This window comes from Chaetodon trifascialis, chromosome 20, assembly GCF_039877785.1.
Source record: "Chaetodon trifascialis isolate fChaTrf1 chromosome 20, fChaTrf1.hap1, whole genome shotgun sequence".
Taxonomy (NCBI): domain Eukaryota; kingdom Metazoa; phylum Chordata; class Actinopteri; order Chaetodontiformes; family Chaetodontidae; genus Chaetodon; species Chaetodon trifascialis.
In genome coordinates, this window is record NC_092075.1 from 2,269,536 (window position 1) to 2,284,486 (window position 14,951).

General features: G+C 46.0%; 1 protein-coding gene across 2 annotated transcripts in view; it reads right to left on the reverse strand.

The window, feature by feature from the left end:
- The window catches only part of LOC139348801 (membrane-associated phosphatidylinositol transfer protein 2-like), a 34,934-nt gene that overhangs the window by 14,608 nt on the left and 5,375 nt on the right, over positions 1-14,951 (reverse strand). For both annotated transcript variants that reach the window (XM_070989146.1, XM_070989147.1), the window contains exons 2-3: positions 14,020-14,056; positions 3,843-4,099 (exon numbers count right to left, since the gene is read on the reverse strand). In XM_070989146.1, the coding sequence (XP_070845247.1) occupies positions 3,843-3,920 (78 nt within the window). In that variant the 5' untranslated portion in view covers positions 3,921-4,099; positions 14,020-14,056. The remainder of the gene's footprint in view (positions 1-3,842; positions 4,100-14,019; positions 14,057-14,951) is intronic.

Below are 14,951 nucleotides of genomic sequence, written 5' to 3' on the forward strand. Positions count from 1 at the left end.
GAGGAGCTAAAGGCCTTAAATTACCCTCCTCGAGTCCGCGTCCCCTCTGCTGCAGCAGAGTAGAAGAAGAAGAAGAAGATCTGTACTAATGACACACACCTAAAGTGTCGACCACACTGCATTTCCCCGAGAGGACGTTTGTGGATACTGACAATACGAAAGAGTCCAAACAGGCTGAAGATCTAAAGCTAAATATAGAAGTGACCTGTGCAGCAGTCATCCACCTGATGCTAACACAACCTTCACCTCCCTCCCAGAACACCTGTCAGGTGCAACGATAGTGAAGCTCCTCTAAACCAAGGACGCTGCGTCTGCTGCTGAGGTGTGTGTGTCCTGCACAATGAGACAAACACACACAATTGTGAGGCTGCGCCGAGGTGCTACGAGCTAAATGCTAACATCAGCGTGTAAGCATGCTTACGGTGACAGTGCTGATGTTCAGCAGATATTTGGAGTGTTAGCATGCTAACGTGCTGATTAGCTCGAATCAGCAGAGCTACAGAAGCTCAACGATGTCAAAGACTGAAAAAGATGAAAATGTTTTTATCATGACAGCAAATGAGGAACTGCAGCTTCAAGGAAAATATGCTGCTGAGGAGAGGAAATCTGAGCGAGTTCAACAAGACCACAACACAATAATTAACTCAAATTAATTGTTGCTGTAACCAAGACGGTCTTTAAGTCAGCGTGCAGGAGGTCGGCTGAACGTGAAAAATGTGAAATACATTAAGAGAGTTACCACCACTAAATGAAGAATGAATTTATATTAATTCAAGTGTGAACTGAACTGTTCTTTCCAGGAGTCTTCTGAGGAAATAAGCAGGAAATTAAAGAGCAACCTTTAAGTCCCAGTGTCCTTGAAAGCATCACTAAAAAGCTGTGACGTGTGGACGAAGGTGAGAGCGTCTACCTGTGCGTGAGGAAAGACGGGGCTTGAAAAGGAAGCTGAGCGGAAGAGGAGAAGGAAAACAGATCGTGTACGATGTGAGAAGTGCGAGCAGCTCGTCGGACGCTCGCTGGAATCACAATGGTCTGCCTTTGCTGAGGGTCTCATTTCTGCCAGGCTGAGCGGTCTCTGAATAATTTATGTGACAGCGCAAGGTTAGCATAAAGCAGGGGTACACAAGTCCCCTCCTCAGGCCTGCTCGCTCCTGCAGGAGCAGCAGAACCTCATGCATCAAACGTTATCATGGGCTGCTCAGACCCTTCGTACCCCCCCTCCTTTAGCCCCCCCATTTTTCACATCCTGCGCTCGCTTTCGGTGTGAAGACGGCCACAGACAACGCAATGCATCAAACTGTCAGGTCATTTGTTAAATGAAGCAAAACTGCAACGAGAACTCACGAGCTGAGAGAACAAGTGGCCGAAATTATAAAAAAGTGTGAAAATGTCCAAGAACGGGAAACATTTCCTCATTAGTTTCCCTCAAAAGTCGATGCATCGCTCGTTAACAGCTGCAGAGGCCGGACTGAAATACCTCGTCGACTGTTGGATCTGTTCGACGCCAATCATTCACAGAAACCGTCTGACTTTTCCTCCAGCGCCACCATCAGGTCAAGCTTTTAATTCCCATCAGCCTCAACTGTGCTTTGTGTTTAGTGCTAATTAGCACATTTTAGCATGCTAACGCCCTGAACTAAGATGGCGAACACGACCAGCTAAACATCAGCACGTTAGCATTGTCATTAGGGCATGTTTGCATGCTGTTGTTAGCTTTAGCATTGCTGTGCGTAAACACGAGCATGGCTGCAGCCGTGACCTCGGCTGTTGTGACTGGGAGACAACTGGTTTTAGGAGACGTGAAGCACAGTAACAGGAACACACACACACACACACACACACACACACACACACACACACACACACAGGTGACATACCTTACTACTTTTTTTTTCAAAGACACGGGAAAACTGGAGGTCTGGAAGCTCAGAATCCAGAATTTCATTTTTGATTGTTTTGGTTTTATTTTTTCATCTCTGTGGTCGCTATAAGGCTGACTTTCAGTCCATTAGTCCATCTCTAAATACTTCCTGACGTCTCTCTCCTGTCCTCCTGCTGAACCTCAAGCTCAGACATCGTTTCATTATTTAAAAGTGAATTTACTAAAACAGCTGAGCACTGCACGTTTCAGCAGGAAAGAAAAATTGCATTTGTAGGGGGACTTCTTTCAGCGGTGGATTAATACACATTTGTTACTCCAGCGAGAATGTGTGTGTGTGTGTTCATGTTAATGAAGGAGGAACACTGTGGCTCACTGATGCGCGATGTGGATAACCTGCAGTTGTTCACGTTATTCTGTCCACCCCTCCTATTCTGTATTTGGAGCCAGACATAACGTTGTCATGGTAACGCCGACTGCACCATCACGTCTCTCCCCCCGCTCTCCTCTCTCTCCGTCTCTCGCCCGTATCACAAACAAATGATGGCAGCCGCCGCCATGCTGCAGCTGATGTCACCGGTTACCACGGCAACCGGCGCTCAACTGTGACGCTGAAGACCTTTTTTTATCTTCCTGTCCTATTTGTCTCTGCCGTGTCTCATCATCTGTGTATTATTCTCATTGCTGGGTCCACCTGTGCAGACGTTTCATTCATTTTACCATAAAGTCAGAGGCAAACGCTATTTGCTGTATTTATAAATCTAAATATGATCTAACAAATAATATAAATATACCATAATAATGGCAGAAAACAAAAAATGCTGCATTATCAATGAGAGAAAAATGAATTCAATACTAAACTCTACTGTAACGTAAGGCTGTTCACGTTATTGTGTCCACCCCCACGTACATGAGTGATGAATATGAATGATTTAACCAACTATAATTATTTTATAAATGTTATAATATCAAACTACTGTTCCCGAAGTCAACAATGAACCTTAAAGCTGATTAAAATGACGTTAAATAATATTTCCGTCTTTCCTAAAAACAGCAACAGGACGACAGGCGACAGGTGTCACGCACCTGTCTTTGTTTTTTCTTTTTTTAAGGCGGTAATTAATCTTGTTTTGTCTGATTCGACTGTACACGACATCAGTTTTTCCAGGTGTAAGAGGTGAACGGCTGAACATCAGCACAGCGCTGCTTTGAGCTAACTTCCAACATTAGCATGCTAACATGCTAACAGTGATAATGCTAGCAACAGGCTAAACAGCACTTAGCCTGCTTTAACATTTTAGTTTAGCATGTTAGCATGCTGATATTCGCTCATTAGCACTGAATAGTGATGCTGTAAAGTCCTGCGAATCCATCCCATAGTTTTAAAGGCAATATGAATCCAAAACGAACCGGCTCAAATGTTCAATATAAAATAATAAACTACACCTTAGTTGGGGCGTTCAGGTGTGAAAAGGTGCTGAGTCATGTCTTACTGTTCGACTCTTTGTAATAATCTGCACGTGATAACAAACTCAGCTGTTCTTTGCAGTCAGTCTGGCTAAATTTAAGCTCTTCTTTCTCATTTACAGCTAATTTGAGTGAAACCTGGTGGCTGCATTCATGCACCAAACATACTTCTGTGTGTGCATACGAGTGTGTATTTGCTCAGAATTATTAAATGAAACACAATCCGCGGGCATACGGAGCACCATCTGGTCTGCAGCGCTGCACTCGCCCCCGTGACCCTCTGAAAATGTTCTTCGGCGCTCTTGTTCGGGTACATTGTGACACGGTGACACTTTAAACTCCTGACCTCCGCCTCCTCCGCCTCCTCCACGCACAGACCTGAACTCACGGCGGCACACCACATGAATCACCGGCCTCCAGATTTGCGGCTAATCCTTGAATTTGAGATCTACGCAGAGCGCCGTCAGTGTTTGTGTGCTGCGTGAGAGTCACTCACCTGGATCATGTAGAGCTGAGCGATGCGGTACTCCTCCACGCTCATCGGCATGGGGATGCGATACTCCTTGATCAGCATGGCTGTGCTTGAATTGGGCCGGCTCAGTGTGTGTGTGTGTGTGTGTGTGTGTGTGTGTGTGTGTGTGTGTGTGTGTCCAGAGGGGAAGGGGTGTCAGAGGGTCGTCGCTCCTCTCGGTCGGCTTCGCTACCCGAGCAGCATGTTCAAACGGCGAGGACGGGAGTCATCGGTATTCACACCTGAAGGAGAGAGAGGACGGACCTTCAGCGGACAGAAGGACATGAAAAAGCAGATTTTAGCTTCCAGCGTTACTTACAAAGCAGAGGAGGAGTTAGCATGTTTGTCTCAGGGATTAAACCCCCCCGCACGAGCCAACACATCCTGTGTGTGTCCTCCGGCCCTCCTGCAGATCTATTACAAGGTAATCCACTGACCTAGCAACATCCCCGAAATCCCCCAGCAACCTAAATCCCAACTGTGTCTACACACTGGAGATTCAGCCAAGTTGTGGCCTTTAAGTGCAACAAAAGGACTCGTGGAAAGCAGACTGACGACGCCGATTTCACTGAATACAACATGAGACAACTTCATTAACATAAACTCAGCTGAAAGACAATATATTTAAGCTCATCAGCTCCACTGATTTTTGTAGATATCTGCTTATTCTGCGACAGGAGCAACAAAACATGAAGCTGTTTCCTCATCAGCTTCGTGTTTTTCTCCACAGGCTTTGAACACTTCATCCGCTGATCCTCAGATCTTTGTGCTCTGCGGCTCGCTCGCTCCGTAAAGGATCAGCAGTGACGGCGAGCGACGGCGGTGAGGCCGCTGAGGAAACAGTCGCTCGAGCACACAGACAGCGGCGAGCTCAGGAGTCACATGACAAAAGCTAATCTGAGACAGATTAAGAACGGCTGTAAATCTGATAGAGAAGAGAGGAGGAGCTGAAATGTCAGATGAAAAGTGGTGAGTGCGTGTGTGTGTGCGTGTGTGTGTGTGCGTGTGTGTGCGTGTGCGTGTGTGTGTGTGTGTCCATCTGTGCATGATCAGGCGATGCGTGTCCGTCGAGCTGCAGCAGCAGATGAAGCGTGGAGGTCAGGAGGTGCAGAGTCACAGTGACTTCACGCTAACGACACGCAGCTTCATCAGCTGTAAAACGTTCATTTTAAAACCTGAACGTTAAGTTTGAGCGATGCTGGAGGCGTTTCAGTCTGTTTGACCACAGCTTTGGTCTACGCTGAAATAACTCCTTAACTTCTGCATTTATTGCCATCTTTCATGGACATTCATGCTCCCCATATGATAAGTTTGGTTCTTCTGGCGCCACCTTGAGGTTGATTTTAATGTCTTAACTATTATTGAGCAGACTGTGGTGAAACTTGGTTCAGACGTTCCCCTGAGGATGAATTATACTTACAACGATCATCTGTTCAATACTTCAAAACTCGGCAGCACAGAAGATCAAAACAGTTTTAAGATGGACGTCCAAGATCAGCATCAACAATTCAGCGCCTGCCTTCTGTGCCTGAGTAACGTGTTGAATAACGGCCGTTTGAGAGAAATCTGAGTCATAATTAGCATATTAATTCTTCAGTTCAGCTTATCCTTGAGTCCGTGTGGACAAATTTGAGGAAATTCCCTCAAAACGTTCAACAGGAACGGACGTTCAACCCGAAAACGTTCCAGTTTTTCTCAATATATCGTCGTATAAAAACTGAACCAAGCAACAGAGAGAGCAGCGAAGCGAGAAAGCGAAAAGTGACACAGAGAGACGGGGACACGGGTGAAGACCGAGCCTTTCTTTTTGCCTCCATCAGCCATGAGTCAGCACATCAGCAGCAGCCTGCATTCACAGAGAAGGATCAGCGTGGACTGAAGGGTGGACTGAAGGATGGACTGACGAGGACGACGGCGAGGACGTTTTCAGAGCTCATTTTTAATGAGTCTTTGGGTTCTGGACAAAACGAGAACACATCGCCTCGGACTCTGGACTGTTTCTCAGTCAATCTAATCAATGCTGACAGTCATCGTTAGCTGCAGCCCCAGATGCTACTCTGCCGTCCAGCCTTTCTTTCAGCTCGTTGTTTTGGTTTCACGGTCCACAACTTGTTTTGGAGAAGCAGTAAAAAGCCACCGTGCTGAGCAGCAGACAGCAGACGGCAGCAGGCAGAGACGAGCCGGTGAGCACAGAGGAGCATGGAGACCAAACACAGAGCGAAAAGACGTTCAGAGAGACAGACTTTCACCAGGTGCCAGAGACACGCCTCCAGACGAACGATCATGTGTCTGGATGTGTAAATAAAGAACTGTTTGCCATGGAGCTTATCATACCAACTAAAATTCAGTTAATGAAGGTTTAAAGAGAGAAGTTTCCAGAGTCGACGTCTTCTGTGTTTAAGTCCCAAACTCAAAGATGTTCGACCCGAGAAGCTGGAAACTGGTAGTATCTGGTATTTTTGCCTCATATATGACTTAGATGATTATTAAAAGGGCTGATTTCCTACTGTTTCGTGCTGTCCGCCAGCAGCTCTGGTGACGTCTGTCTGCTCTGTCTCAACAGAAAACCAGTCACCAGCAAAAACATCATTACGTTCAGTGTTCAGTACATTACCTGAGCAGACTTCCACTTTCAAAAGTTTTTCATGTTATCTAGTGTTTCTGTATCATGAGTGTGTGTGTGTGTGTGTGTGTGTGTTTCAGTATATTCATACTGCATAAGCCACAATCAGCTTTACTCCAGTCTGACTAATAAACTGAGCACTTATCTCTGAAACCACAACATTAAAACACTGGCTCTCAGTTGGCAGACGACCACATACTTCAATTACATTACACAGAGAATAACAGGAAGTGCGGTGTGATGTAATGCTTTGCGTCTCAGCATCCTTCAATACCTCTTTTGGAATATGGCTTCATTCCCTCTGATTACTTTGGGTTTGGACCTAACCAAAGTTCCCTTGGGCTCATGGCCAATTTCCAACAGAGCTACCAGACCACAGCATGTAGGAAATTAGCTTTCCGCCTTCCCCGCGTCCCTCTGCCCACCATAATCCATTTAACTGATGGAGTTTGCACCTCCCATTATGGCATTAGCAAGAAAACATGGAGCCAATCACAAAGGAAGATTGGCCTCTTTAGAAATCGAACCTCTGAGCGCTGCCGGGCGGCTCAAAGCGGTGTGAAAACATTTTCACAATCGCCAACAAAAAACAACAGAAGACTGTCTTCGTGCAGCCTCTGAGAAATTTCAACATAAAAGCCTCCTAATTGAGCTTTCAGCTGAAAATCAGTCGGTGTCCACAGTGTCCGCGGAGAAAGCAAATGTCTCATCGGCAGCGCTAAGAGGGCGAGCGGCTGCCAGCTGCCCTCCATCAAAGCCCTGCGTGACGGCAGACTGAGAGGGCCTGCAGCTAAATTACACCAAATTTTCCACTGAGGCGACCGACTCGGAGGGAAACAGCCCATTACACCCAGCACCGCCTGCCGGCGCCTCGTTCCCAGGGGCCGACTTTCAGCTCAGCCGAGGCCCCGAACAGCACAACCCAACCTGCCGTTCAGGCTAAACTCAAACCCTGTGTGCAGCTACGAGACTGTGGATGTTTCTAAAATGTCCAGAGCTGAGGTCACCAACCTCTGCAGCTCGAGAAATAAGATCTATGAACTTATTCATTATTCTATTAAAACCACAGGTGAACACTCAGGTCTTTAACCTGCAATAACTCAACTTATTTTAAGGTAATGTGATGAACCTGTTAGCAAACAGCACACATACAGCAGATGTGAAGCAACATTCACGGTCAGGGTTTGGGGTCGTTTTTGTGTCCATCTGCTGAAACAAATCCAACATTCACTCTCTTTTTAGCTCTGTTTTTGGTCTCCACCAACTCCTGAGGGAAACAGCTGAGTGTTTAGCTGCTAAGTGCTCGACTGCGTTAACTAGCTAGTCGCTAAGTGTGTTTGTTTGCTGCTGTGTGGGACGATAGCTGCATGCTAACGCTGGAAACAACATTATGAGAGCAGCGGGAGTGAATCAAAGAGTAAAGTTTGGAGATGTAAAGAGTAGTCGTCGTGCTAATGGAAAAATATTGATTATAATCCTTATTTTCACTGCAAGGACATTGATACTCACGACACGTGTCAAGAATTATTTTAATCTAGCTAAACAGACATTTCTGTTCAAACAATTGAGGTTAAGTATGCAGCTAGCAGCATTATCACTATCTGAAAAAAAGAAACTTAGTGGGAACCAGTAAAATTACTTCAGAGGCAAAGACATATGTGGCACATTTCCAAAGCTAATTAAACTACACGCAAAAACATTGGCTAACTGTAGCTAACTGACATGATGCAGGGAATTTCAGGCAGCTCGCAGCAGTAATGCTACATAAAGTTAGCATGTGTATTTAGTGAGAAAGGACATCAACAGGCAGCCATACCATTAAAAAAAATTTATGTTAGCATAGAAAAGTAATGTAAGATTAATGTTCAAGTTGCATATTACGCTGTTTTTCTTCATAACTTCATAACGTGTCTTAGGAATAAAGCCATCTTCTACCTCATGTCAAACTGATCAGCGAAGCATTGATCACAGAACCTGAATAATTTCTGGAATTAACAGCACTGATGTGCAGAAACGGTGCGACCTGGTTTTCCTTAAAACAGATGTTTCTTCCTCACCCAAAACTCAAAAATTACAACATGCCAACTGTTTTTTAGTTGACTTACACAGTTTAATTCACAAAACCAGATCCCCTTGTTGGTTTGTCTCTCGCCTGCACGAGCATCTCACAATGACGTGGCATGGAAACCCATGTAGATGTGAGGTTTCCTAAGTCTTTGTTCAATGTTTAATCCATGAAAATCAAAATTAAATTCCTCAGATCTTGTTGGCAGAACGCATTTCCAATGAATTACCACGATCACAAGGACACCTGGTAGAAGTATATATATATTTATGAGCCATATGTGTCAGTGTAATCTGACATGCACCAGCAAGTTTAAGAGACCAGAGCATCTTGTCTCTTTCTGTTACACATCACAGCGTGATGCACCAGGATGCATCTGATCCCTTTCTTCAGCAGTTAGAAGAGCAGCACGAGTCGTGCTGCGCTAACAAGATCCCCTGATGGGATCTGTCTCCGCTTTTGATAATAACAATAACACACACACGGATTCACAACACAGCCCAGAAATCTTCACGTCTGAACAAACACGCTGGATTGTCAGCGAATCAGATGACGTCTGCAACACACACAGGCCGGCCGAGGACGACACACACACTGAGGTATGGTTTCTGCAGGTTACAGGAGAGCTTCAAGTCCTGATCATGAGCAGCTGAGACCGAAAACTGAACGCCGACTGAATATTTCCATTAAAATGAACTAAATATAATCAAATGTTATTTCACGCCTTTTCTGTGCCAAGCATTGCCTCCTATCCTGGCTGATTTTCACAGCTTCCTCCCATCAGCGTACTCTACTCGAGATGAAGAACTCCCTGAACGTGCAGCACATCACAACCGCCCAGCGTGATCATTAAACATGTTGCACACAGGAAGACGTTTCCTCGCCAAAGCAGGCGCACGGATAAATCCTCAAACGTGAAGCCATCGCTTCTCACGTTCGCATGTTCCTTGCAGAAAATTACAACGCCGCCTGTAACAGCAGCCACCTGCAGATCCTCCGTCTACACCAGCCTGGACTGTGAGAGCAGTCCAGCAGGCAGGCGTCCATGTTGCCTTCATCTAATCTACCAGTGTTTTCCTACCAGTGCCGCTCGGAGGAAACCCGCCGCTCAGAGTGGAAGAAGGCAGATGTTTACCTCGCAGCAGGAAACACCACAGCCACCCAGCTGAGCGGAGGCTTAGGGGCCACTGCAGATCCTGGTCCCAGAGAGACCAGCAGCCCAGGCATCCTTCCACCCCATCCCCGCGCTCGCTGCCGTCAGCCACTCCTCGCCCAGCTCGCCCCCCGATCGGGCCGGAGCCTCGCTTTTTGAATCCTCGCTGCGAAATAAGAGAAGGTATCGATCCTCTCTCTCCCGTCTCCTCTCCCCCCCGTCCACCCCGCTCTGTTTTCCCTTTCCCCCTCCTCGCTGTCTCCACCTCCTGGGTGCTGAGGAAGCTCTGTTGCCATGGAGACGCATGAGGCTGAGGCCCGATTGGTGGGGTTTGTTGTGATGCAGCCCCCCGGACTGCCTGCCTCCTCGGTGCTCATCGCTCTCTGACGCTGACGCTCGGCTCTCCACCTGTTTCACAGCTGCAGCTCATCCAGGAAGTTTAGGACAGATGTGCAGGAATTTGTGTTCAGGTAGAAAACTCATAACTACATTTAAAAAGAGCTTTGCATCCTTTAGTTTTACTGTAAATCTCCTAAATTTCCATTAATATTAACCTCTTTAAGACTAAGCACAGACAGTGTTGTATAATGAAGAGTTGAACGATGTTATTCTCCTCTTACTTTAATTCTCTTGTTAATACACATCGCAGTCAATAAAAATATCCCATTCATTTTTCATCAAACATCTGGAAAAATTTGGGCATTTTTCATTAAAAAATCCAAAAATCCAACGAATCGATTGGCTGTTGCAGCTTTACTGTCATTTTTCATGAAAGGAGGCGATGATCAATAACATTATAAGACTGACGTGTGCGGTGAACGAGCGACACGCTGCTGACGTGCACTCAAACCTGAGCTTCCTCGCTCACGTGTGCTCCTTTTGAAATGTGACGCTCGGCCTGGACGACGTGCAGAACATGTGCATGAATCATTTTATCTGCGCTCCCAGAGGCGGATCACCTGCTCTGATGATTATGCATCTATTTGCAGGGTGTCGTGACCGTCCTGCCTTTCCTGCTGTGTGTTTGTCTCACCTGCATTGTCCACAGAATTTCAATGAGCCGGCTGAGTGGCGCTAACGCAGGTCTCTGCTTTTGACTAACAAATCAGCCAATGAGGGAACGTGCACACGCTTTTCATGCAGACTGCAGCCGTGACGGCGCTCCGCTTCCTCTGCGGCTGCCACCCACATTTACATGTGGATCCCGCTGCAGCTTTTCTGCACTTTAATGATTTAAATTGCACGGCTCACATCTGGTGTCAACAGTAATTTAAAATGCAAAACTGAAGTGCAAAGAAAAGCAAATGAAAGCCTGTGTTCAAGTGATCAGTGACTGCTAATAAACATGTTTGTGCCTCTAATGCATTAAGATTTGACTGCAGTCAGAGAGCAAAACATCCGATTCAGGAGAAAATAAACACCCAGCCGTCGTCTGACAAACATTAACACCGTTTTTAAGATATTTTCAGAATCTTAAAGAAACTTTTCCTGATCCGAACAAAGACGGAGGTCAGAAATGACCTTTTATAAAGGCACATACTGATGCTTTCCACTGCTTTATGAATTTATACAAAATAAAAAATATTTTGCCTTTTTTACAAAAAGAGCAGAGATTAGAAAACACAATAACAACTTTGGAAACAGATTAAAAGTCTTTCTTTTGTGTCTTTTTTCATCCAGATGCTTGTTTAGAACAGCGTATGTGTTGTTAAAGGACCCTGTGGGCTCTTCAGAGACTGCACATGTTTAGTTTTTAACGTATTTAAAGGTGCAGTTTGTTACAGGATTCTACACGTTCCCTTTAAATCCCTTATTGTGGCAGCAGAAAACAGTCTGCAGACACTCTGAGGCCAGACGTTTTTAGTTTTCTTGTTGAGTTGGATGAGAAGTTCAACACCACCCTGACATCAGTAAGCTGAGGCTAACTTAGCTTAGCATAAAGACTGGAAACAGGGGGAAACAGCTAGCCCGGCTCGGTCCAATGGTAACAAAATCCACCTTAAGCTCATTAATGTTTTATCTTCCAGTTTCTGCTGCTTTCATACTTTTTCTGTTTTGTATGGATTAAACATGATAGAGAACCTGTTCATGAATTAGCTTTGGAGCTAGCTGTTTCCCCTGTTTCCAGTCTTCATGCTAAGCTAATAGCCTGTTGGCTCCTTGGAGACGGATGAGAGTGGTGTCAAACGGATCCTTTAAGGATTCTGGAAAGGCCTTCAGAACAGCAACAAGCTCTGCGGTCCCTCCAATGAGACGACGTGTGCTGAGCGAGCGTAGGATAAACTCTGCGCCTCACGTGACTTTCTAAACGTCTCTTTAATTACACCCAGCCGACACGTCTCAGAGGGTCTGAGGTTAAAAATATCCCACCTGCAGCCAGACGTGTCGTACAGGAGGAGGTCCGGCTGCTGCCTCACACGCGACATCCAGCTCGTGTGTTCGCTTGAGAGATTTCAGCACAACAGATGACAAAAGGCAAACTCACAGGGAGATTAAATCTGCTGTCATACCGACAAACAGGAAGCGAGGCTGAGAGCGAGCTCTGTGATTTGTACATTGCTCCGCTCGCCCTCTCGTTTTATCTGCCAGCTGCAGGGACGAGCATCCTCAGAATGAAATGACTTGTTGATGGGTGCTCCGCCCAGCACGCACGCACACACACACACACACACACACACACACACACACACACACACACACACACACGCACGCACACAGTTTATCTGAGCATCAGCAGAACACACGCTAACAGAATCAACTCCTGCTCTGTAAACACCACAATCCTGCGACGCATGCAGCTCCACGACGGGAACATCTGCCACTCTTACGGCTGTTAATTTGTCCGACACATCCTTCCTCACCAGACGCTGCTGTTACTCATCCTCACGTCCAGCAGCAGCCTCCTGCAGGTCACTGACGCTATTTCGTCAGGACGTCACTGTGGCTGCTGCAGAATGTGTTGGATCACTTCAGCTGAGGTTTGATTTCATGATCACACCCGCGTGGTCAGGCTACGTGGTTCAGAGGTCGTTTACTCGAGGGTTGAAATGACAGTGACCGATGAGGAGAAACGTGCTGCAGCTTCAGAAACGACGGTACTTGTACTAAAATATAGTGTAAGAGTAGCACAAGAAGAGCCGGTGAACACACTCAGTGATGTCAGTTAAACAGCAAAATCAACCTAAAGTTAGCTAACATGAGCTAACCATGCTAGCCACCATAAGCTACTTCGCATGGTGTCACTTTAACTACAGTATTGAAGTATTGAGGTACTTGTACTTCACTTCACTTGCTTTATTCTTGTACTCCACTACATTTATCTTACAGCTGTAGTTACTAGTTACTTTCCAGATTACGATTTTACCTCATAGCACGACACAAACAATAAGTTTAGTCTTTAACTGAGTTCATAAAGCTTCATAAACAGCGACATAAGTTTAAGTTGATGTGTTGAACTTGACAGAAGACAGCTGCTTCTTCACATATCTAACAGATACTGAACAGCATCATTCTCTGTCTTTTAGCTCAGTTTTTGGTCTCCTCCAGCTCCTGAGGGAATATCTGCCTCTTTAGCCGCTAAATGCTGCACTGTGTTCACCGGCTTGTCTCTAACTGCGTCCATCTGCTGTTTGCCGCTGAGCAGGTGGTGTTCACAGGACTTTTAGAGCTTTTTCTCTGAAATCAGCCGCCCGCTGTAGCTGAAAACCACACTATGAGAGCAGTGAAAGTGAACCAGAGCAGTGAAGTCACAGCCGCTCGGATAAACAATGAGCTGAAACTCACTGCCAAGCTTCAGGTGATCGTTCTCTGCTTCGGCCAATGGCCTCTCAGGACATACGTCCTGTTTCCGATGTCTACGCTCGACCTCAGCAAACCTCTCAGGTGGTTTAAATAACCGTTAACTCTCCAAAAAGGTCAAATTTCACATAAGAAGTAAACTTTAGAGAAAAGAAGTGTGTGTTTTCTTCTTTCCATCATCATTAAGATTTTACATCTAAAGCACCATCAGACTGAATTAATTAAGTCAAATCTGCTCGTTCTCGTTTTGACCGTATTTACCTTCACATTTAGTTTCAGAGCAGGCTCAGAACTGCTGACCTCCTTTCATCTGTGCAGGTGATGCTTGAAACACGGCCGTGGTTTGGATTGTGTGAAGCCTTTATGTGTGTGCGTCTGATGGTGTTATTACAGTTATATGATCGCTCTGTGTCGTTTTATTATATTAATTAATATCCATGAAAACCAGCTTGTATTGTTGTACTCTTATCTAAAGAAATAATCCCCCCCCCCCCCCCCCCCCGACAGATCCACTGTCACTGACCTGCAGTCCATCTCCAGGGGTGTTTCCGCCGTCCTCCCTGTGAATGAGAAACAGCCGAGATGAGACTCAATCAGCAGCTGCTAACGTTTTGTGAGCGAGGCGTGCACAGTACTGTGAATTCAGAGTACTAACACTCCATGAAAGTACTGCACTCATCCTGCTGTAACACCAGATACGGAGCAGAAGTCAAGTTTCGAAACGGTTTCCTTCCTCAGTCCGCTTTGAGGGCAGCGTGTTAGGAAATCCTCCCCTTGTTTAAAAACTGAAGTGTCTTTTCCTTGACATGTTCACCCACAGCTGACGTGATCAAACATGCCATTAAAGAGGCGAAGGCAGCGAATGAGAGCCAACGCAGGCCTGATGTGATGGCTGGGTGATGAGAGATGAGAGGCTATTTTTAGCTCAGGGCGGTAGTGGAGGCGGAGGGGGTGATGGCTGGGAGCGGCGTGGTGGTGGTGGGGTTACATGTGATGCTTTTCCAATTGCTCTGCTTTGCTGCGTTCTGGTAAACGGCGGCGATGCATCACCGTCTGAGGAGGGAGGCGAGCTCGGCTAATCGCCGCTCGGTTCCCGTCGGTTAGTTTGTGCGTCGGTGAAGGTTTTCAACGCGCTTCCAAACAAACATCCGAGGAACGAGAACAGAAATTCACTCACTGATTTGAGGATCATTCCACTCTTGGACGCTTTAACATGGAAATCTGTGACTTCCAGCAGCTTCCTGCTCACCTGAAGGCAGCATCACAGTCACCTTTATTTAATTAGACACTCTCATTAACCAGCTTTTCATCCAACGATGAGACATTCACGTTTTAAAATCCCCTGTAATTCTTTCCATTTCTAGTGGATTTATAGCGTAAGTAGACTTAAACAGACCTGAGACCAGCTCTGCTGAGCTGTGATTACACTGAGGCAGCTTGTGCTGGAGGCCTTTA